Source organism: Etheostoma cragini, chromosome 13 (assembly GCF_013103735.1).
Source record: "Etheostoma cragini isolate CJK2018 chromosome 13, CSU_Ecrag_1.0, whole genome shotgun sequence".
Taxonomy (NCBI): Eukaryota; Metazoa; Chordata; class Actinopteri; order Perciformes; family Percidae; genus Etheostoma; species Etheostoma cragini.
The window spans coordinates 8,708,126-8,732,931 of NC_048419.1; the positions used below are offsets into that span (position 1 = coordinate 8,708,126).

Sequence of the window (24,806 nt, forward strand, 5' to 3'; positions counted from 1 at the left end):
ATATATACACACACACAGTGAGGAAAATAAGTATTTGAACACTGCTATTTTGCAAGTTCTCCGACTTAGAAATCATGGAGGGGACTGAAATTGTCATCGTAGGTGCATGTCCACTGCGAGAGACATAATCTGAAAAATAAAATCCAGAAATCCCAATGTATGATTTTATAACTATTTCTTTGTATGATACAGCTGCAAATAAGTATTTGAACACCTGACAAAATCAATATTAATATTTGGTACAGTAGCCTTTGTTTGCAAATACAGAGGTTGAACGTTTCCTGTAGTTTTTCACCAGGTTTGACACACTGCAGAAGGGATTTTGGCCCACTCCTCCACACAGAGCTTCTCTAGATCAGTCAGGTTTCTGGGCTGTTGCTGAGAAACACAGAGTTTGACCTCCCTCCGAAGATTCTCTGTTGGGTTTAGGTCTGTAGACTGGCTAGGCCACGCCAGAAGCCTGATATGCTTCTTACAGAGCCACTCCTTGGTCATCCTGGCTGTGTGCTTCGGGTCATTGTCAGGTTGGAAGACCCAGCCTCGACCCACCTCCAATGCTCTAACTGAGTGAAGGAGGTTGTTCCCCAAAATCTCGCAATACATGGCCATGGTCCTCCTCTCCTTAATACACTGCAGTCACCCTGTCCCATGTGCAGAAAAAACACCCCCAAAGCATGATGTTACCACCCCCATGCTTCACAGTAGGGATGGTGTTCTTGGGACGGTACTCATCATTCTTCTTCTTCCATACACGGTTAGTGGAGTTATGACCAAAAAGTTCTATTTTGGTCTCATCTGATCCCATTACTCCCATGACTCCTCTGGATAATCCAAATGGTCATTGGCAAACTTAAGACGGGCCTTGACATGTGCTTGTTTAAGCAGGGGAACCTTCCGTGCCATGCATGATGTCAAACCATGACGTCTTAATGTATTACTAACAGTAACCTTGGAAACGGTAGTCCCAGCTCTTTTCAGGTCATTGACCAGCTCCTCCCTTGTAGTTCTGGGCTGATTTCTCACCTTTCTTAGGATCATTAAGACCCCCCGAGGTGAGATCTTGCATGAAGCCCCAGTCCGAGGGAGATTGACAGTTATGTTTAGCTTCTTCCATTTTCTAACGATTGCTCCAACAGTGGACCTTTTTTTTACCAAGTTGCTTGGCAATTTCCTCGTAGCCCTTTCCAGCCTTGTGGAGGTGTACAATTTTGTCTCTAGTGTCTTTGGACAGCTCTTTGGTCTTGGCCATGTTAGTAGTTGGATTCTTACTGATTGTATAGGGTGGACAGGTGTCTTTATGCAGCTAACGACCTCAAACAGGTGCTTATCTAATTTAGTATAATAAATGGAGTGGAGGTGGACATTTTGAAGGCGGACTAACAGGTCTTTGAGGGTCAGAATTGTAGCTGATAGACAGGTGTTCAAATATGTATTTGCAGCTGTATCATACGAATAAATGGTAATTTTTTTTTTTTATTATGTCTCTCACAGCGGACATGCACCTGCGATGACACACACACACACACACACATAGTTGAATGGTGTGTATCCTCTGGGCAGGGGGATTTACCCAATTCCTATAAACATAGCCACAGGAAGGCTGCAGGCAATCATTTTACAGTCTCTCATCTAATTTGTGGAAAAGTATACTTTTGTTCCCTGACTTTTGCCTTAAAGGCACGGCCTCCTCCCAGGAAACATAAGTACCTCCTCAAAATGGCTGAGAGACTAGAGAGAAATGCTCTCTTAAAAGGTCACTTTGGCATTTTTAAACCCGGACCATACTTTCCCCATGTTTTGTGTCTAAGTCACAGATCTTCAACAGGGGGTCTGTGTCCCCTAGGAGGTCCTCAGAGTTAGTGCAGAGGGTTTGCCAAATTACGTTAAAAAATATTTTTGAAAGTTTCTATATGAATCCAGTATGTTAAAGCAAGTCTAAATTGGCCTAAAAAAATATATATATAATTACACATTGAAGATATGCTTACTATAGGTACGGTAGCTACTATGGTAACCAAACAGTTCAGTTTAAGGAGTCACTGTGCCTTCCACATATATGTTGTGATGTATTAATAATATATTTATCTATTTCTTTTTATCCATCTGACGAGGTTTAAAATGCAACTTCCTTTTATGCAATACATGTTCTGCAGTAAGGGATCCCTGCTCTGTCTCTCTTTCAACTTAGAGGTCCTCCACCAAAAAACGTTGAAGACCACTGGTCTAAGTGAACACTTTTTGAAATAACTACATTATTGATCAGGACTGCTGCAACCGCAATTGATTATTAGTCTAAGTGTCTAGCAACTTTTTGTAAAGGATCCCTACAGAGATAGACCCATCACCAAACTTACTGCTAATTAGAGCTGGGCAACATATATTGATATCATGATATGAGACTAGATATTGTCTTAGATTGAGGATATCGTAATAGCCTAATATTGCACAAGTGGTGTCTTTTCCTGACTTTAAAGGCAGCATTACAATAAAGTGATTCATTTTCTCAACTTACCAGACTGTTCTATTATCTCTTTTTATCCACGTAGACATTAGCCACATAACTGATGATTATTTATCTAAATTCTCATTGTATCAATATTTTGTAAAAGCACCAATAGTCTACACTACAATATCGTTGTGGTATCAAAATCAAGGTATTTGGTCAAACATATCTTGATATTTGATTTTCTCCATATCGCCCAGCCCTACTGCTAATACAGCACCTGTGCCGAAACCACTGGTATCTACCGGGCTGAACAGCAACACTCATTTTGGTGCCAGTGAAATGCCTCTGATGCTCTGAAACAGACGTTAGAGGCAACAGAAGCGTAGCTGCATGTCACGCTAGTTAACACTGAACATGACAGCAAGTAACGTTAGCCTACCGTTAGCTAGCATCTGGATTAAACATGGTTAAAATGCTGACAGGTAAACGTGTAAAAGTGTGACTGTATGTCACTGAAGAGGATTCCAACCGTTTGCAGCTGCACAGATGGTGCGTTAACCGTAAACTGGGAACCTTAAGCCTCATGGTGCATTCAAAGTTATTGTAACAATTTCCTATATCAATATTCTTTTTAACTACCCGATTGTAATTACTCAAAATAACATGATTGATTTCTCACAACGCTCTTTGGCAAGTAAAAAACTACTTTCATTAATTTTGGGGTGTCCTTTTCAATTTTATAGCATTTTAAAAAATTGAAGTGGTTTTGAAAAAGTTCTGAGTAAATGTTGACATATTCCAGTCTATGATTATCCATCAACATACTTTCCTTAATTTTTTCGTAATTTTAAATAATTCCTGATTTTTGTTTTCTAACTCAAACTTTAAGTATAATTTCCTTTAAATGAGGTTGATTGCCCAAACATTCCCAAAATAACTGTAAAACTAAAGTTAATAAGTTAGTGTCACGTAGTGTTGAAAACATAAAATAAAGTGACAAACATTGGGGAAAAAAAGTCAAAAGTGTTGAAAAAAAGGGACAAAAACATGAAAGACGTAAAAAGAATTGATTAAAAGCACCAACAAAAGGGTTGGCTTTCAATTTTGACAAGAAGACAACGCAAGGGTTAAAGCAATATATTGTTGAACTAAACCTTTTGTTATAAGTTATAGTTATTATATTAATAATAAAGTATTTCATTTTGACCAATGGCCTTAGTAACAAACAGTCGCCGAAAGTTTTTTGTGCTCTTCTGCTTTCTGTTTTTTTAAATATCACTTTAGCATCAGTATCAGATGAAAAGCCAAATGATACCCAACCCTAGTCATTTTAGCTGAATACTAAGCAGTCGGGCCCAGTGATTACTCTTTCCTTAATGACCTGTCCATTCACCATCTTCCACTCCATGATGCATGACATGGCATGGTGGCGTCTCTCTATGTCTGTCATAATGTGATGAGCACATTTTAGATTCATCCTGGTGCAAAACCACTGTAGTGCTTCAGGATGCTGAGAGCAGATTTATTCCACCCACATTCTACAAGGAGACAAGTATTTTGACACAGAACTGTTTCCTAATGAATGCATGGATTGGGTTAATTAATGGTCCCATCAGCGTAACTGGCGAGGCTTAATACATCACGGTGATTAGGATGAGACATTAGGCAGCTCAAGTGTTTGGTTTTTTCTCAATCAGGTCATCACAGTGCTTGTTTATCTGCTTTGTTCAACACAGAGATGGAACACATGCATCCTTATTCATAGCACAAGGCCATGTTCATATTCATTTCTGATAGTGGGCAATATTTGCATTTAGTTGATTATGAAATAAGTGAATTTGAGTCAGAAGAGTTTTACTAACTAGCTTTGAGTAATACAATTTAAGAATTACATTCTTTTGAACTTATGGGTTTATCAGCGATGTTTGCCATTGTGTGGCCTTTCTGTCATCATATCTGCAAAGTTGTTGCTTTATGTGATTAGATGCCACTTATTACTACATAAGACGTATTGTGTCATGAACCGAAGATTGGGTCAATTGTTCCAGTGTATCACATTAGAGGTTAAGGATGTCGATTTAATTTTGTTTTTTTCAGACCAGCTTGTTACTGATCTTTTACATATAAAACAATTACAAAAAAAAAAAGTTTAGGGACACTGCATTGAAAACAATAAAGGAGTGAGGATGATATGTCACAGTTGTGGGTTTTTGTGTTGTAGTTTTCTCCTGTTTTATTGTGTTAAAGTTCCCATGACATGGTGCTCTTTGGATGTTTTTATATAGACCTTAGTGGTCCCCTTATACTGTATCCGAAGTCTCTTTTATATAGACCTTAGTGGTCCCCTAATACTGTATCTGAAGTCTCTTTATATAGACCTTAGTGGTCCCCTAATACTGTATGTAAAGTCTCTTTTATATAAACCTTAGTGGTCCCCTAATACTGTATCTGAAGTCTCTTTTATATAGACCTTAGTGGTCCCCTAATACTGTATCTGAAGTCTCTTTTACATAGACCTTAGTGGTCCCCTAATACTGTATCTGAAGTCTCTCTCCTGGAATTCAGCCTTGGTGCAGAATTACAGCCTCTAGAGCCAGTCCCACAATGAGCTTTCTTTAGTATGTGCCATTTCTGAGTCTGTAGCTTTTGAGGAGGAGGAGGGGGGGGCCAGTTGGACAAAGGGGGTGTGGCCTTGACCAACTGCCACTTTGCTTGTTTGAAAGCCATGATGTCTCTCTCTCCCATGGGTGGGCCAAATTCTCTAGGCGGGCAAAGCAGAGAAAGGGGAGGTAATCTTGGCCCTTATGACTTCATAAGGGGAAGATTCCAGATCGGCCCATCTGAGCTTTTATTTTATCAAAGGCAGAGCAGGATACCCAGGGCTTGGTTTACACCTGTCTCTATTTCTAGTCACTGGGGGACCATAGGCAGGCTGTGGGAAACACATATTAATGTTAAAAAAAAACTCATACAGGGAAATTTTCATACCATCGGACCATTTACGTTCTTCTCAGTTTCCTTATTGTTTTACATCCCATGTTTCTATCTTCTGTGTTTTACCGTGTGTATGTTTCATGCTTAGATTCCTGTTTTATTTTGTAGTCTCTCTGTTTCTCCCACATCAAGTCTCGTTTTACTTCCTGTGTGATTGTCTGCACTGATGTGTTTCACCTCTTTCCTATCCCTTGTTTCACCCTCATTTACTAGTGAATGTATTCTTTCTGTGTCTTGTTGTTGGTTTGTCATCATTTTCCATCTTTTGTGTAGTGTTTCAACCTGTCTTCTGTTGTATTTTGTGTTCCTGGATTTGTTCACTGTATCTTCTGTGTTCCATTTTTTTTTCTGGATTACCCACCTGCTCAGCTTACATGTTTTGCACGACTTTGTGTTATCATTAAATTATTATTTATTCAAACAGCTTCTCCCTCCTCTTCTTCCTGCACTTGGGTCCAAGCCAGAAGCCGGACAGTTTGTTATAGAGGTAGTTATTTAGGAATTATAGTTGAAAGATTATTACCGTTTCAGTAGTACATATGAATCTTGAAGCTTACTTTTATGGCTACAGAAATCATGTGTACTCATCACAGTGGAACATCATAAATGTTAATAGCAGGAGAGGGATGGATTCATAAACATTGTTCCCCTCCTATGAACATTAGTGATAATAATTCTCTTTTGAATTATTTTTTAATCTTGACCCAGTCTGGAATATTATAGACATGCTTACTTATTATACCATATTCTCACTGAATTTAGTTTAACTTTTAGTTAAAAGTCACACCTTTCAAATTTATGAAATAGTCACATTAACGTAATTGTAGCTGTCTAACACCATCAATTACTGACATTTTTGTCTTTTGGTTCATGCTTTTCAAAAGCAATGCTTGGCAGAAAATGACAAAATGAAATACAATGGTAAATCTGGCAAAACATTGCTTTATTTTCGAGCATAGAGCATTTAATACACCGTATATTCCTCATTTATTCTGATGGCTCTGAGAGAACCATCGTTCCCGGGATTACTCTTGCATAAAAGAGAGATAAATCCTTTCCCTCTGCTGCCACAATCCTTTAGAGACAATTCTGTCTCATATTTATCTCTTTAAAACATGAAACATACCATCACCTTTCATTCTCCAATGCCATACCACTTCAGGACAGGGTTTAGGAAAATCCAAAATACTGTTGGGGGTGCTTTGACAGGTCATTCAAATGGAAACAGGCTATGCGACATCTGACATTGCAGCCTGTTCTCTTGAACCATCCGTTCAAAATGCTTAAGTTAAGCACTCTAAAACGTAAGTATTCCAGGTTTTCTTCGCTGTATGCACCACATTGACTGCTGCTGTGTAAGAATGCGGCAGGCCGACTAATCTTGGGGAGGTGGGGGTAGATGGGTAGACGTTCAAACACAGGACTTTCAAGCCTGAGAGCGCAAAATTTGATTCCCGGGAAAAAAGGTTTTTGGGTCATTTTTGTGCCTAGTCTTGACTTTCGTTCTTTGACCAGTCGGCACGCTCATAGTTTCGCACAATATGTTATTTCATGACATCAAGCACCAACAGTTGGGCTTGAGTTTCAAGCAGGAACTTATTTGTGTTGGTTGTTAGTGGATCTCACTCCCTCCCCATTGGAATGAAACCTGCAGGACTCTCAGCCGCAGTAGTGAGGGCTGAGCCCTGCTTGGTTTAAGTGCTGGTTTACAATTTGCAGTTTTCAACATAGAAAGCACCTGGGAAAGTACTAATCAACAAGAGGAAGAAGGTACATATACCAATACTGTGAGTTCAATTTTTGATACCAATTTTATGAAATCCATTTTAACCCTTGTGCTGTCTTCCCATTAACAAAAAACTTGTCCTTCTAGTTCGAAATTGAAAATTGATATATTTTTGTGCTTTTCCAATGTTTTTGTAATTTTTTTCTGATTTATTCATTTATTTATTTTTCACTTTCTCCATGCTGTTGGCACATTTTAAACAACCTGAGCTAGTTTAATAATAGGTTTTACACTTATTCTTGGAATTCATGGTAGACAAACCTCAAATTATACATACGTTCTTAGTTAAAAAGGCAGAAATTATAAATTATTTTGACTAATAGTGAAGATCAGAGGATGTTGAGTGGATCACAGATGGGTATATGTCAAAGTCAAATTAGAATGCTATAAGATTAAATAAAACACCCAAAAAATTCAATGAAAGTAAGTAGTAATTTTAGATGGAGAATGTTGTATGGAATCATCCATTAATTTCGTTTAGAGAAATCCATATTTTTGATTTAAAACACTTTGAAAAACACAAGAGTTAACACAAAGAAATTACACAAATGTGTTTATATATTTTCCAGATCCTACTACGTGTCTCCCGTCTCTGTGTAGAGATTTTCCTGTGACTCTACAACGAATAACTTTTACAGCCAATCAGCAGCATGATAAGATCTTTGTAAAGGCATGCTGCATGCTTATTGCCTCACTGACACTGTTGAGATTTACTCTTTAGGTGTTGAAATTGGGTAATGCTTTATTTGATTCTCAAAACTTTAGAGGCAGTTCAGTCGGTGTCCAAAAAATCAAATTTGTTACCTAGCCCTACACACAAATACACACAGATGTGTTTTAACAAATATGCTTCGACACAGGGACTCAGGGACAGATATTAAAGCTGTGAACTCAATTATCTTTTATTTTATTCTATTTTGTTAAAAGTACAGCAATTTTAGCAATTTTAGCAGTTAATTTTATCTAATTTGTATTTTTGTGATCTTTTTCGGGGTTTGGGATTACTGCTTCAACATTTTTGGGGGGAAAATTCGAGACCCCTGCAGCCTGTTTGACAGCAAATGTCCATAATGTCATCCCTTTGGTGACATTTTGCAGTGTGCAGGGTCAAAACACTGAGGAAGGGTTTGGAAACCGTCAGGTTTGGTGTAAAGTACATTTAAGTGACACATGGGACAATAACAGGACACAAGCCCTGGCCTCCTGTTGTTTAAAACTACCCCCTACTTTTGTCTCTCTTCATAGTACGTCATCATACAGCATCGCGGTCTAGCTGTTGCTCTGCCCGGTGCGTCCCATATGTCCCATGACGCAACCGGGTGGTTTTTTTGTGGCTATCTGACAAAAGATGAGTAAGAATAGCTTAAAATGACATGTGTCTTTGTTTATGAGTAATCTCATCATCCAGGCCCTGAATGCGCACAAATTTCTATTAGGGTTGGTTGTCATTTGGAGTTTTTACCGGTGCTAAATCAGTACTTTTGAAATGGTGCCTAAAAGGTGCCTGAACCGATACTTTCGAAAAGGACCGTCTGCAACATTGAAGAGCGGATTATTTGTTGCTTAGGCCACATGCTCAAATTTGAATGATGTATTAATACTGTGATAGCAATAACTCATACCAATAACTTGTTTCACCAGTAAACTGCTGTTTAAGGAAAAAAACAAGCACCACATAACTTTGAATGCATCCCAAAGCTTACCAGTTTCAAGTTAATGCACCATTGTCCCATCAGTGTTTTTTTCCCGACAAAGCTGTCAGTGGCCACATGGTGCAGCTAGTTTGTGTCTTTAGCTGCAGACTGTTGGCCGAGGCTGCCACCTGCTCATTAGATACACATTGACACACATTTACACTCCGATGGCGCAGCATCGGGGACAACTCGGGGTTCAGTGTCTTGCAAATCAGTATCACTTTACACCTTTTAGCTGTCAGCCCGTTACTAGCCAATGGTAAGCTAATGTTAATGTTACCTGCTGCCAAATTTTGTGCAGGGATGCTTCTGTTCACTCTAACGTCCCTTTCGGAGAATCGTAGAGCAGCACAGGCCTATACATGGCACAGAAATAAGGAAAACCAAAATCTGCGTTGCTATTTGGTCCGGGAGATACCATTTGTATAGGTAACGGTGCTGTATTAGCACCCAGTATTGGCACCCAACCCTAACAGCAAGTAAGTTTTATCTTGTGAAATTCTTGAAAAAATCCAATCACATTCTGTAGATTTTGTCAACCAAGCCCACAGAACATTAAGATATGCATATGATGGCAACACTGTTTTGTTATATTTAAAAAGCAGGTTTTGAGGAACATCTTCAGTTGAAGTGGATGTGAATCATAAGAAGCTACTGTTGATCTCTGCTGTGACTGCGTGTTGAAGAGGTGTGGGTTGTACTCCTGGATGAAAAGCTGCTGATGACATAGCATTAAACATTAACTCAATTGATCCACAGTGTAAACAAAGTCAATGGGCGACATCTAATTGTGGAGCAACAAGTGTCATGTATTTTTAATGAACCGCACATTACTGTCAGAAAGCACACATGGAGGAGAGTGGGGAAGCTGTTTGCTTACGGTTACAGTTTCACCTCCCAATCTCACATCTCCCCTTTTACTTTCTTCTTTCATGCTTCTGAGAGGATTGACAATTCTTTTTTGGGATTAAATTTTGTTTGCCATCTGTGCAGAAGCGATAAGGAGAGAATATATTGTATGTAAAATATTTATCCTTTCGTTTTCCTTCGTGCTGCTCTCTAGGGGGATTTAGCCGGTGAGCCATATAGTTTTTATTTCAATAACAACCTACGTCAAACCAGATTTCTAATAAAAATATGTATTCAAGAGGACAATTCCAATTAGCTACGGAACTTTTTACACTTCTAGGCATGGAAGACCAGGCAATTTAAATATAGTGCAGAATCCAAACAGAGATGTGAATGAGAATTTCTATGACCTCATTCCCAATGGAATGAATGAGGAGATTTCATCTGCCCGTTTCTTATCAATTGCTGTTTTTTTATTTTATTCGTGCTTCATGTTTATTATATTATATTGTCTTTATTTTCGCATTCTGACTTACTGTGTAAGGATGTAGTTACTGGGCTGGTTGTGTCTTTAATTAACCCCACTGTGTCGTATTGTTTGAGGTTGCCTGTGGATCACGCTATAGAAGGGCAAACATCTCAGTGGCATTACCAGTTATTAACCGGAGTGCTGTCCCAACTACCTCAACACATTCTCACTCCCATCGTGTCAACAAGCAACGCTTGGTCATTGATGCAAAAAATCTCCTTAAACATCATAATTAGACGCACTTGGTTGGGACTCTTGGTGTCGCTTTTTTGCGCTCTTGGGACTCGGTCTTGGGACTGCTTGGTCTGGACTCTTGGCCGGTGCGTCCCATACAGACAGCTTTTTGGGTCGGAATCTGTGTTGAGAGACACAGACTAAGCGCCAGTATTTTACAATTTGGGAGTGAGGACGGGTTGATTACCTTTATATACGTATATAACGAGAATTTCTGCACATGTAGAAGGAGAGGTTTTCCTAATTTAGTATGTACAGCAAAGCACAACTAAAGAGCCACAAGAGCTTTTTGTGCTCTCCTTCTCTCAATAGATTCAGTAGTCCTCAAATGAGGAAAAAGGAACTGAAAGCAACTGAAATCTCAGATCATATGACTTGTTCTAAAGCCCTTCTACTCAGCTCTACTGAGTGTTGTCCTAGTCTTCCCTTTCTTTTCATTGTTCTGTACTCTTTTATTGCGCTCAAAGAGACTCTCACTCCCACTCACACAACATGACTCCACAGAGCTCCTCATGAATTGGAAATTGAAAGGCAGTGCAAGCACGATACCAAGATACCGTCAACTGTGTCACTGGCCCTCTTAACTTAAGCACAAACAGCTGGAGACTGTGTTTCCGTAGGAGGCGCTGACCATAGCCTCGGACTTCAAGACTGAGAAGTAAACACGAGGATTGCTGATTTCTTGAAAAGGTTTTTGTTGAATGTTGCACCGCAGCCTGTAATAAGTCAACCTATCTCAGCGGTTGATAATAATAACAATCTAACTTCAGAACACATTTTTCCACCTTCATCTCCTTGCTTTTTTGAAATTATTTTAAAAGATGTCATTGGTGTTAGCATATCTACTTTATAGGATACTGTTGGTTAAACTCAGTACATATTTGCTTCCTTAAAGGGGTGCTGCTACAAAAAAACATTTTTTGAAATATGTCAGGTCCATATGTGTTTCTGTAATATTATGGATGTGACAATGAACTGCTACCTCCTCTGTCAACTCTGGGCACTGAAAAGAAATAAGAGGAGAAATCACAACAGCTGGTCAGTCTGACATCATGTTACCTGAGCTCATTACTATTCATGAGCTCGCACAGTTGCGCTGGGCAAAGGATACTGATAGCCAGGCTCTCATTGGCTAGCTGTTAACCTATCAGAGTCAAGTTCAGCTCATTGAATATTAATAAGAACTGGCACAAACGGAGCTGAGTATTCCTGCAGGCTTTATATGCCGTTATAGAATGGCTTGAAACAATGTAACCAAGGAAACCAAGTTGCAGAGTCCATGGTAGAACTTCAGACATTACCACAGAGGCAGGGCACCTTTAAAAAAACCAAAAACAAGAAAAATATTCAAGACAAACATGGGGGAAGTAGGCTGGAAAGATAGCAGAAAATAAATAGTATAGCTCATCTAGTCCCTCATCATTTTTCTATATGTGGGGCAGGGGGTGTGGGAGGGAAATGCTTCACATATGGATGATTTAAACACTTTGAGTGGGTACTATTTGCATTTTTAACTGCAAGTCTTACTTGTGATGTTCTTACCTCAGATGGCACTGTCCCTCTCTTTTAACCTTTGCCATTCTCTGATCTATATATACATTTATGTAATGTGTTGTCTCTTTCCCCTTCTCCTGTGTCTGTGAGCTGCCTCAGTGACCTTTGTCTTTCTTTTGAAAGACTCTATCCTTGTGCTGTTCACGCTAGTCCTTTCGGGTTCCAAACATCGGTCTGTGTTTGCACATGTCCGTCAACCCAGCGCTTTTGGCCAGTTGTCCCATACACCTTACATGATTTTGCATCGGTACAAATATGGATTGAAAATTATGAGACATTGCATTTTCTGCATTGGAAGTGCTAGATTTGCAGGAATGTGAAGTTGTGCGCTTTGCCTGCATTCCCTCACTGAAATTTAAGCTCTGTCGTCTATGATATAATATTGATTATGAATGTAATGTCAGTATGCACAAGTAGTATGAATTCATGTTGATTCTTTACTTAAGTAACAGTATTAATACCACACTGTAAAGCATACGCTGTTGCAATAAAAGTCCTGCATCTAAAATGTACTTAAAGTATTAAAGAAAAAGTACTCAATGGAGAAAACCCCTCCCATTGTAGAAAGTGTAAAGGATTCAAACAGCTGTGTTTAATGGTCTAATCATCTCAGCTGGGGTTGTAGGCTGTTATGATGTTGACTAGTTTACTTTATAATACAACATCAGATTTTATAAACTACTATTTTTTACTTTATGTGTGCAAAAATCATGCAGTATATACTCATGTTGCAACATATAGTGTTGTACTTTTTCTGTGAAAGCTGCTACTGGGGGACCAATGTCGTCTGTGTTAGTTTAACACCAAGCTGGAAAACAGTGTGTTACTGCCCTCAGTGGTGGCAAGTTTCAGGTCCATGTCACCTCTGAGCACGCCAATGATTGATATGGTCGGCTGCGTTCTAGTCTATTATGAACAACATTTAATTTCCAGATGTCTTTCATGTCTTTCTCGTAATTTGTGTTGGCATTCTAAACTATGGGGGATTTCTGAGGACTATGGTTAACCGCTCCTCAGATCTCTGCAGGGTATTGCCAGACAGCTACCTAGACTATCTTTCCGATCTGAGTTTTCTCTTGCACAACTAAAACTATTTCTGAACGTACACATGTTCCACCAAAACAAGTTCCTTCCTGAGACTATTTTGCAGAGGCAACGTGGCTTCGCCCAAGCCGTTTCTGATTGGTTTAAAGAAAAGTCAATTAACCAGAGGCCATATTTCTCCCATCCCATTCTCCCAAAGAATGCTGTGGGGACTAGGCAGACCCTCCTGCAGGCCACCTGTACGGAACATCTTTGCACAACTCTTCGAGGGTTGTTAAATAACTTGTTAAATCCCCCAACGCAATTTCCTTTTCATCAACGGGTTTGGATGATGTCATACAAAAACTCAATGTATGATATCCTTCAGAATTCCAGCAACTGCCGGTCGCTCAGGTGATAACCGGTCACATGACAGTTTAGCAGTCTTTACAGTAAAATTTGGTCGACAAAAGGTGACTGTGAGTACAGATCGCCGTGAGGTTATGGGCGTTTCAGCCAACAAAAGGTGACCGCTCTGCAGCCACAACAGTTAAGTTTAGGCTAAAAAAAATGACCAATTTAGATTAGAAAACATGTTGTGGTTTATGTTAAAATACTGGTCATATAAGTAGTACTTTGTTGACACAAACACTCCTGTTTCCGGGACATGAACACCACTCCCCCGTTTAAAAGCCCTCGGTTTTAGAACGCAAACATCTATCTCCTCCCTATACAGACCAGAGCACTCTTATACAGCAAGGAATGCGGGGCATACAGCGATGAATACTTGGAATAAATATGGATTGCAGTGCATTCATTTTTGTGTCTTTATGTCAGAATGTCAGCCTGGAATTCCAATATCATAATGTTATGAGGCATGCTAGAAGTATGTTCATTTTAAGTATTGTAACAGGGAAAGCACACGTCAACCCCTGCTGTTGTTGTTTGCACATTTTACAGTGCACAATACATTTGCAGCTCAGACAAATTAATTTAGTGTAGCCATTAGCAATGAAAAGCCTACTTTGAATCCACTTTGTCATAGTAAATTGATCCCTCGCCATCTCACATACACTGCAATCCATTATTTTTGAAAGCCCTTGCTCTTGTGTATTGATTGCAAACACACACACACACACACACACACACACACACACACACACACACACACACACACACACAGAGACCACCAGGTTTTTGTCCTCCTTCTCCACCATAGCGCCGCAAATGCCCCAAGGATGCCATTGACCCTACTGCCGCCACTGAAGTGGAAGTGACTGATGTTGTAACAAAAGCTGTGACAGCGTAAATGCAGCTGAGAGTCTTTCAGCTGCAAAGTCTTGAGCTCCTGCCACATTCTCAGTATTTGAAGCTGTTAATGTTTAAATGCCCATGCTCTTCTGTATGTTGGGAAAAATTAGGCACAGAAAGTTAAATAAACCCAGATGACAAACAGGCATTTGGCAGCCACAAGCACAGTTTTTACAAAGTATGAATTTCTTCTTCCATTGGCACACTTTTGTTTTATGCAGCTGAGGCAGTGCTTTCTCAGTGGGTATGCAAAGATTTGTCATGAAAACACGGCAGATGTGTTGCTCTGCGGAAACAGTCAAAGATCAGTGACCCCGCTCCTGTATCAAAGCAGCATTCTGTGACTGGTGAAACCAATCTGTTGTGAGTGCAACGGAGCTCGCCGGTGCAGTTTTCGGCTCATTGTCTCAATCACTTCTGAATGTCACAAACCAAGTGTGTGGGCAGATTAGCAAAATAAACCTGATGACTGCTCCAGAGCTGCATTTGCATATTTACAATGTGTCTAGTTACCAAGCTTATTGAGAAAGCAAGCTGTTAACACGATTGCTAATAGCTCAAACGCTATTCTTTTTTCCATTCCATGTTGTATATTAGAATATTACTAAATGTCCTTTTTTAGAATTGGGAATTGGGAAGCACAATCATGTTTCCAACATTGTTTAACCCTTGTGTTGTCTTCCTGTCAAAATTGAAAAAGTATCCCTTTTGCTTATGTTTTTTCCCTTTATTCAATATTTTGATGCTTTTTTTCCAATGTTTATCATTGTTTTTGACGTTTTCAACCCTAATACCTTTAGTTTTACAGTAATCTTTATAGAAATTTATCCCTAACGTTTGAGTTAGAAAAGTAGAAATTAGGAATTAATTGACAAAAAATTAAAGGAATGTATGTTGATGGATAATCACAGACCGGAATTTGTTAACTTTTACTCACTACTATTTCAAAACCACTTCATTTTATTTCAAATTGTACAAAACTGAATACGACACCTCAAAATTCAAGAAAGTAGAGATTTGTACTTGCCAAAGAGCGTTGTGTGGAATCAAATATGTTATAATGGGTATTTACAATTGGGTAGTTAAAGAGAACATTGATATAAAAAATGGGTCAATTTGACCGGAGGACAACGTGAAGGAATGACCCGTGTTATTATTAGCAAAATTCACACAATTTTTATTTAAGATGATTTGCTTATGGAGTAAAAGGGAAATGGTGGTGGGTCTGATTATGCCCCAAAATATTGGATAAAGGGATTGTGGGAAATTTATTTCAATGATACCATGATAACAAATCTACTAATATCTACTTTTTGCACCTGTTTTATGCAGCGTATCCTAACTCAGAATAATACAAATAAATCTGACCCATGCCTTACACACAACCCTGTCCTACAAAACAGTTTCAGCCTTTGGAAGTATCAGCAGGCCGGTCCTTGCTGCGTGTGTGCAGTGGGGATGTTTTCACAGCAGCTGGTTTCACTCATTAATTCCTCCTCTCTGGTTAGAGTTTGCCTATTAAAGGGGTGATTGTCCATTTCAGCCAGACAGAAACAAATCATTCAGAAATTTGTAATGAATAATAAAGAGTCCCTTTGCACTGTACGGGAGAGGAGTAATTGTTGTGTGTGGCCAACATGCCATGTGACTTGCTTTCTTGGCTTGATTGTGTATAAGCAAGACAACTCGACAAACATTTGACATATTTGTCTATTCTAAGGTTGTTCCAATTTGGATAGCAGTATCGGAAATGCCTCAGATACCGCCTACAATGCTGGTGTGGGACAGGAGTTTAAGCACCAATCCAATACCATGTAATTTAGCCCTGAAGTAAATCTCCCTTCATGAACGTTATTTATGTTCTTTATCTGTTACAACTGACTGTCGAAGTAGATGATAAAAGAAAGTTTGCTGTCGTTCATTCTGTTTTCTGTGTTCATTTTTGTTTGAAAAAGAGTTAAACCTGAGCCAGATGGTACAACAATGATAGCAACCATATCATATTCACAAAGGGAGAGTAGTATTCAGCTGTTAAAAAATACTTTATATATTTAATATTAATATTTAAGCCTGACCAATATATCAGCGGGCCAATACATCAGTGGACCAATATTGTAGGCTGATATTAAGCATTTCCAAAATTATGGGTATCAACATTTACAATGGCAAATAAAAAAAAATGTTATAGTTGTTCATCGGACTCATTTGTGACAATTATATGATTCTGATAAATGAATATTTAAAAAATAAAACAAAAAACAGGTTTTGAGTGTTGGCGTTGCATAGTCTGTCTGCCAGAGGACGCTCTACAACGTCCCTGTTGGAAAAATGATTATTTTTTTATCATTGTGTTTTTGTTCAAAGGACTTTAAGTTTCATATCTTAAGTTTGTATTTTCATGCATTTTATTTGTGAGAACTTCAATATATTTTTAAATTTTTATATTTATTTTAGTAAGAACTCATAAATAACTACAAAAAACTAATGTTCTGTAAGTCCTTTTATGTTTTGTAATGCATTTCAGGATTTTTATTTTATTTTAAAGTTTATATCTGCCAATAATCAGAATATTGGATTTTTAAATCACCAAATATTATATATATATCGTATCAGCCTTAAACATCCTTTATCGGTCAGGCTCTAATATATAATATACACATTTATTTTTTAACACTAGTATCTGTAAGTGGATTGGTACTCAGTATCGGCCAATATGCAAGTTCAGGTATTGGAAGCGGTATCAGAAATGAAAATATTGTATTGGACCATTTCTATTTTCTATGAGTATGGTTTATCAAACAGTAACTAGTAGTAACAGCCCGTTCAATGCTATTTTTATCACTTCACAGGTGTGCACAGGGGGACGTTGTCACGCACACAGCATGGCTAAACCGCTCGAGTATACTGTATGCCGGAGAAGACAAATGGTCGGTGGATCCCAGAGTGAGTCTGGTGACCCTTAATCAAGAAGAGTTTACCATCAAGATTGAAAACGTGGACATGACAGATGAGGGGCAGTATGTGTGCGCTGTCCAGACAAGCAGTCGACCGAGAAGCACCTCAGTGCATATCCTCGTCCAAGGTAACAATTATATACATACTGCAGCTACTGCTTCTACTGCTATACTACTGCATAATGCTAACATCGATACACATTTAGAAGAACAGTTTTTATTTCTATAGATTGTCTCCCTGCAATGCGTCTGTATCTCGTAGTCTCAGTCCTGCAGGATGTCTCTTTTATGTAAAATACCTATTACCCACAATAATCAGCACCACACAAACACACACACATATCAATTTTTTTTCTACAATGTATGATAGATGGTTGTGTTCTTCCTGAGCACCATCACATGGGGACATACGTGAACACATCAGACAGTAAAAACAGATGTGTGCTCTCTTTCTTGAGTCTCATTTCCTCACCCATTGCTCCACTGGTACAACTAGAGGCTGCATGCCTTGCTCAAGGAGAAGAAGGGGAATGTGCTCCTCCTTCCTAATGTTAGGTGAGGTTAATGCTGAGATGGCTTGGCTAAAATGGCGTATGGAGTTGCGATGGTGTCCTCATAGAGATGCAAGGCAGAGTGAGGTGCACACTGCCCATACGCTAGGCATAAGGCCACAGTGTTATGCTCCAAATATGTCATGCAGATTATCCATGTAGCATAAAGTCCTGCTCAAAAGATATCTAACTTAAACTTCATCAGAGAGAACGATGATATTGGCCCAGTTTGGATTTTCTGTCCGCTCAATTTTCTCTGCAACATGTTGCTAAACAGAAATGCAACAATAAGGACACAGTGAAGAGTTCAACCCCCACTACATTAATTACTGCAGTATTCTGTCAACATTTAAAACAGTTTAAAACTTTAAAGTACAGTAGAGTGCTTTAAATTGCCAAAGCCAAAAGTATTGAAAGATAAAGTGTGAAAATGCAGCCAGAACAAACTGGACTGAACAGACGCTGGCTTTTGCAGTTGTCTGAACTGTAGTACAGTAACTAATTACAGTAACTGCCGAGTACTTTAGGCCTAACCCCTGGCCTTCACAGGCTTTGGAAGCCGACTAATGTGCTTAACAAACAGGATCATTTCTGCTCTCTCTGTACCCATCCTATTCCTCTTTTCACTGACAACAGTTAAAGCGGCAGAGAAGAGATGTTCTTGCTTGTACATGGAGCTGACAGAAAACAAACGAGTCAGCAAAATGGAGCTACTGCAGAGCGACACTACAGCTAGCCATCTGTAACACGATTTTACATAGTCACTAATATGGTCAGAAACACTACTGTGCTCAATTACCTATTTTGAGAGGGAAATAAAGTACAGGTAAGGCATGAACGCTTCTCTGGGGAACATCCACCAGACCAACAGGCGTTTGTTGGATTAGTGTCGGCTGCGGCAAGCGAGGAGGAAGCAGAAGAAGAGCTGCTAGCCTGGATAATAAGAGTACCCCACCGATCGCAACTACAAAGACTCTTACTCACCAACTCCAAATAGATAACATACAAATGGAATGAATATGCTACAAATACACTCAAGGACCTGCTTTGCGAGGATTATTATCGTAGCCCGGCTGAACACACACTAGCATAACACTAAACACTAGCATAAGGTGACCAGATTTCTCAGACAAAATCCGGGGACATTTTCAGCTCAGAAGCGTATATACTTCCAAAACACATCATGTTTTGTTTTTTTTAAACTTAAAACGGGAACACTAGACCTAGAGCTGTTCTCATTAGGGGGTGAGCGCCCCCTAAAGGTCTGACCCTTGAATCACCCCTGCTGCTACTTCATACTTGTACTCCACTACACCTCAGAGGGGAATGTTGTAATGTTTACTGAACCACATTTATCTGACAGCGTTTGCTTTATTGCTTTCAGGCTGGGATTGTTTCTGTAACAGCTCATTGAGTATCGGATAAAATAAAAACTATTGAGGAAAGATTTTCCTTTGACATTGACCCAGTATTACGCTTGTATTTACTATCATAAAAGTGCTCGTTTGGCTGCTGACAGACTAAGATTAATGCTCTAAGTGTTTGACGACATTAAGCAAAGGATTTATAAGGAGGTTGATCTTTTTGTTAAAGATTAAGATTGTTTTTTAGAACATAAAAGTGCGTTGTGTATGTGTTATGTATGTAAATAATCACAGATTTTAGCATAATTAAATACGGCTTCTAAAACGTCTCTGAGCTCTGAGCAGCGCTTGTTCTGGCTGTCTTGAGCCTGCGTGTGTATCGCTATGATTGGTCAGTGTTTTATTTCTCTCATTCCGATTTTGGGTCTGTCAGTCAGACTGCAAACCGGGGACATTTTCAGGGACGGATCCAGCCAGGGACAGGTCACCAAAACTGGGGACTGTCCCCTTAAACCAGGGACTGTCCCCGTAAACCGGGGACTTCTGGTCACCCTAAGCTAACAGCTTACAGGGTAGGTGAATTTAAACAATGTCGAAGTTGAAAACGCATCTGGTTGTCATCTAAGGTCTGTGTTCATGTTGTAGACATTTTAATTGCATTTTGTGTCAATTAAGGAGGCACAAATGCACTCTTTACATTATGCCCCCATAATAGGCGTTTTAGCTAAGGGCTATGGGCATTAGCTGCGCTAGCTCCATTTTGCTAGCACCTAGTTGGCTCGTTATTTTCTATTGGCAGCTCTTAAATAGTATGAGTTATCAAGATTACTGTAAATATTGGCCGGAGTTTAATTGAATTTGCATCTGTCCGAAAACATAGCCTGGCCTACCTGTATGCGAGCCAGGGAATTCTTGGCCATGCAACACGGCTCTTTTCCTCTCATGTAAATGTATGCGCTCATGCAGATCCCACATCCCCTCCGCCACAGTCACATCTTTTTCTTCTTCATCTTCTTCTTCTTATTACTATTTCTGATTTTTGCTGTTAAGCATATTACTGCCTTCGACAGGTCAGATTTAGATCTAAATTCTTACAAACACACTCACATCTAAGACTACACACACGTCAAGTATACATTCACATCCGCCGTATTTTGACATCGAAACGATATTGATGTGTAAAAATGTACCATATCGGCCGATATTATATCAGCAGCCGATAGATCGTACACCACTATTACTTATGTCATAACCTTAGACCCCAAGTGACTGGTTTTGTTTTATAAGAACTGGATATAGCGTACGAGGCAGGCACCTTATCTTCCTATGAGAGTTGCTTAGTGGCACAAGAAGCCTTTATTGAGCCAGATATTTACTGGATGATCAGCGCTGCTTCCTCACTGTGCGACCCATAGAGAAAGCGCCTTATATGTCCAGCGGGCGATCCGGCTACTTCCAGTTTCGCTCTATGCTCACTTTAATGGGAATAACATTATGTAATTGTTCTTCTAGACTCTCCATGTTATGTTGTTGGGCTGAATGGATCAAATGAGTTAGATAGTGAAACTAGTCATTTCATGTGGACGGTCATTCTCAACAACAAAAATGTTCCAATGATCTGAGTCTTGTACCATGTACAGTACGTCTATGGGAAAAAAGTCATTTTAGGCCCGAGGGCATCACTTGTCGGGCCCGGGAGTTGCAATTCCACTGTTTGGCTTCTGTGTTCAATTTGATTCAAAGCCCGGCACACTTCCCAGAACACACAACGAGGTTGACCCAGGCTGGTGGTCTCCTTTGTGATTTTCTTAACTTCTATATGCTCCAAACTAATAAAGGTGTTTTAACCACATCCTTGGCTCGATAAAGTTGTGCCTGAAGTAAGCCCTCTGGCTTCCCTTTTTCATAGTTTGACTTTAAGAGCACCTTGCATCCACCTGGAGGTTACCACTTTAAAAGCAGGAGCACGCTGTGTTTTTTGTATTTTAGACCAAGCTTAGCTGAGATTAGGAGAAGGGTCTGCCTACCGAGGCCAGCTGGTACTCAGGGCTTAAGTGGGGTTACCCATTATCTCCTAATCTGATCTGATAACTGATTTTATTTGATCCAATCGCCCTGTCTGTTTTTTTTTTTTACAATTAGAATAATGTCACTAACAAACGTAGTATTCTTAACTCTCAATTCCACTGCAGTTTCTTAGTTGGTTTGTGTATTTTTTTTTGTTAAGCCACGCACATACATGCACACTCTAGCAGGCAGGTTAGGTCACAGGGGCGGGAGTGAGTTGATGCACATCCCTGCAGGCTTTGAGTGTGTGGGGTCTCACACTGATGGGGTCACTACAGTTCAAACTGAGATCCTCAACCAGCAGCTCAACCTCCTCTTTATAGGGGAGGGTGACTTACAGTATGTTGAGGTTAAGACTGTCCATTCTAGTCTTGTTTTCTTCCTCTTAAAACGTACTTACAGAGCCTCCAATTGTCCTGAAGGATATTTTCCATCTTCTGCCCACAACTTGTTATCTTAAAAAATATGTTCAGGACTTTGTGAGCTTTGAACTTTCTTAGAAAACTAAAACTGGTAACCGAGAACCGGCAAGCTCCATCGCCTTGGCACACCACCACATCCTGAGGTTTGTCTCTATGTATGATGGGAAATGAAAATATGTCTATGAAGGGCCATCAGCCTTAGTGATCCGTCTCAGGTTGTGTTCAGTCATTGTTTATGTAACATTAATCATTCAGCTGACATTATATCCAATAAAACAACACATTTGCAATATCCTTTGAAGGGTTATTTATACGTGCGCCTGAGACATTGAGATTTAATTTTGTGATGTAAATGACACTGTGGTGTCATTTACATAAAGCATACAAAATTCACCGGAACAACACAGTCAAGGTTATTAGGGCTTTTTGTAATGTATATACATGATGGAATTGTCAGACACTAACTAGATTACTGTATGCATGCATAGTCGTTTAAAGCCATGCACTCACTGAGCTGTCAGTGTTCTAGGCAAGATCATTTAGCTGTAACAGCAAAGTGTAAATTAAACATTAAATCTTATGACATGATCAGTAAAACCGGCTCTATAGGCACAGTGATGTCAAGTTTAAAAAGGGGGTGGGGGGTACAAGCACTTGTTTGTAATGTTACAAAGAGAATCCTTTAGACTATTTGATCAAAGGGTCTTGATGCTCTCGAGAACTGAACCATGCCCGATCACAAATAACTCATCTGATGTCAAATGGCGGTGTCTGATTCCGTAGACTTCATTGCTTATTTACAAGACAGAAGATCTCTGTTGTACCCACAGTAGTTTAGAAGACCTCAGATTGGAGTGTCTAAAGGTCCCATGGTAGGACAATTTCTTTTTATGAGGTTTTTTTAATGTTAATTTGTGTCCCCCCAGCCTGCCTATGGTCCCCCAGTGGCTAAACATTTTGATAGTTGTAAACCAAGCCCTGGGTATCCTGCTTTCCCTTTGGGAAAATGAAAGTTCAGATTGGCCGATCTGGAATATGAATGTTGGAAAAGAGACTTTAGATGTGGTATTAGGGGACCACTAAGGCCTATATAAAAATACTTCAGATACAGTATTAGGGGACCACTAAGGCCTATGTAAAAATACTTCAGATACAGTATTAGGGGACCACTTTAAGGTCTATATAAAAGAGACCTCAGATACAATATTAGGGTACAACTAAGGCCTATATAAAAGAATCAAAAGAGCACCAAGTCATGGGACTTTTAAAGTCTAATTACAAAAAGAAAAGAAACGTTGACCCTAGGTTTCGTGAAATGACACATTAAACACGCATCCATTTATTCTAAAACAGCCCCCTCATGAATGTTCCGTTTTTCTTTGTCATTTCATTCGTTACAAAATGATCAAGAGAAAAATTAGAAAACTCTGCCCCGACCTCTGATTTGGTCATTCCCACGTGGAAACCTGTGTGAGTCAGGATTTTCTTTAATTGGATATGTCTTTAGCGTAAGCCAAACTCCAAATAAGTAAGCCACCTACACATATTAAGCAATTTGCTCTACGTGGGCCGCAGAGCAAAGCACAAGGCAGGCAAACGTCGTCAAGGGTGGCAAGGAAGCTAATTCCTGTTGCTAGCTAACGTCCTGCTGTTTTCTCAGTGGCTGGGCTTTGGAAAGGTCAGCGGCAACTACGTCAAAGTTGAAATAATTTGAATTTGAGGATAGCGCAAAGCGGAAAATCTGCTTTCACTCTCCCCCATAGGAAATCATTGGAACAGCCAGCGCAAAGCAGTTAGGCTGCGGCATCATGTGTAGGCGGCGTGTTATTATGGAACCAACGCACCTTCTAGGAGGGACTTGCCCTTCACTAGCATTCACACGCTACTATTTGCCAGATATCAATGCCTAGACAAGGTAACAGAACCCGATTTGTTCAGGTCCTATCCCTTGACCAATCAGCTATCCTAACCTCAACCACTCAAGGTCAATGCCTAACCCCAACCAATTGGGATGCTTCGTAGGGCGGGACTTGAAAAGAAGTTACACGGGATCCATAATAATGCGTAGGCAGCTTCACTGTAGGACCTTTGTAGATCAGATCGTAACATGCTTCACAACATAATACAAAAGAAGACACAATAGAGACAGGAGATAGAGACACAATGTAAAAGTTATTATTAACCATCTTCATAGACATATTTAGAGATCCAGGTACAAAATAAAATACAGTGCCACTGCTGTAGTGTAAGTTCTGCAGCAGCATTCTGATCCTGTGAAGAGGAAATTGCAATTGTAGGGTTTGAAGTAAAAGGATGACATTAAAATAAAAGCAGATTTTAGATTTAGGGACCGAAACACACTCGGCCTAGAACTCGCAACAAACCCTATTAAGTATCTTCATATCGTCGCTGTTGGGTGGAAACCTTGTATGTCCCAAAGCGGGGGTTTTCTTTTCAGGAATTAAAAATAAACCCAACCGCCTCATCACTGTTTAATATTTGTAAAACCCACAGAGAAGCGTGAAGGGTGACCACTAGCACTGATTTATGAAACAAAATTAAAATGAGGAAATATGGAGATACAAGGTTTCTGCCCTACAACTGCAAAATTAACTTTGTCTTACCTTCAAAAGCACTTATTTTTTGTTTCATTTAATAAAATGCAGGGCAAAGCTGGGGGGGGGGGGGGTACACAGCTGTCCACAGCTGCTTTAACACTAGAACTGCCATGACGGTCATTTTGACCGTTTTGCATTTTATAAGTGCAATAACTTTGCTGAAAAAAAAGATTAAATCCTGCTGGTACCTGACTTTTCCTAAAAGTGTCTGTATTTTCATTTAAAATGTTTTTCAAATTATTTACACCAAAGCCCAAAAAAATATGATCAATTTACCCTATTTTGGCCATACACGGTCAAATTGACCGCAAGGGTTTTCGCGGCATTTTTTTTGTAACTTTTCGCGCGGTTGATCTTGGTTGCTTAGTAACTATCATTGTCTTTGTTAGAGAAACGTCACTACCCTATTT

General features: G+C 39.5%; 1 protein-coding gene across 4 annotated transcripts in view; it reads left to right on the forward strand.

Moving 5' to 3' along the window:
- Positions 1-24,806, forward strand: part of ntm (neurotrimin) — a 502,481-nt gene that overhangs the window by 439,419 nt on the left and 38,256 nt on the right. For all 4 annotated transcript variants that reach the window (XM_034889544.1, XM_034889543.1, XM_034889545.1 and 1 more), the window contains one exon: positions 17,270-17,502. In XM_034889544.1, the coding sequence (XP_034745435.1) occupies positions 17,270-17,502 (233 nt within the window). The remainder of the gene's footprint in view (positions 1-17,269; positions 17,503-24,806) is intronic.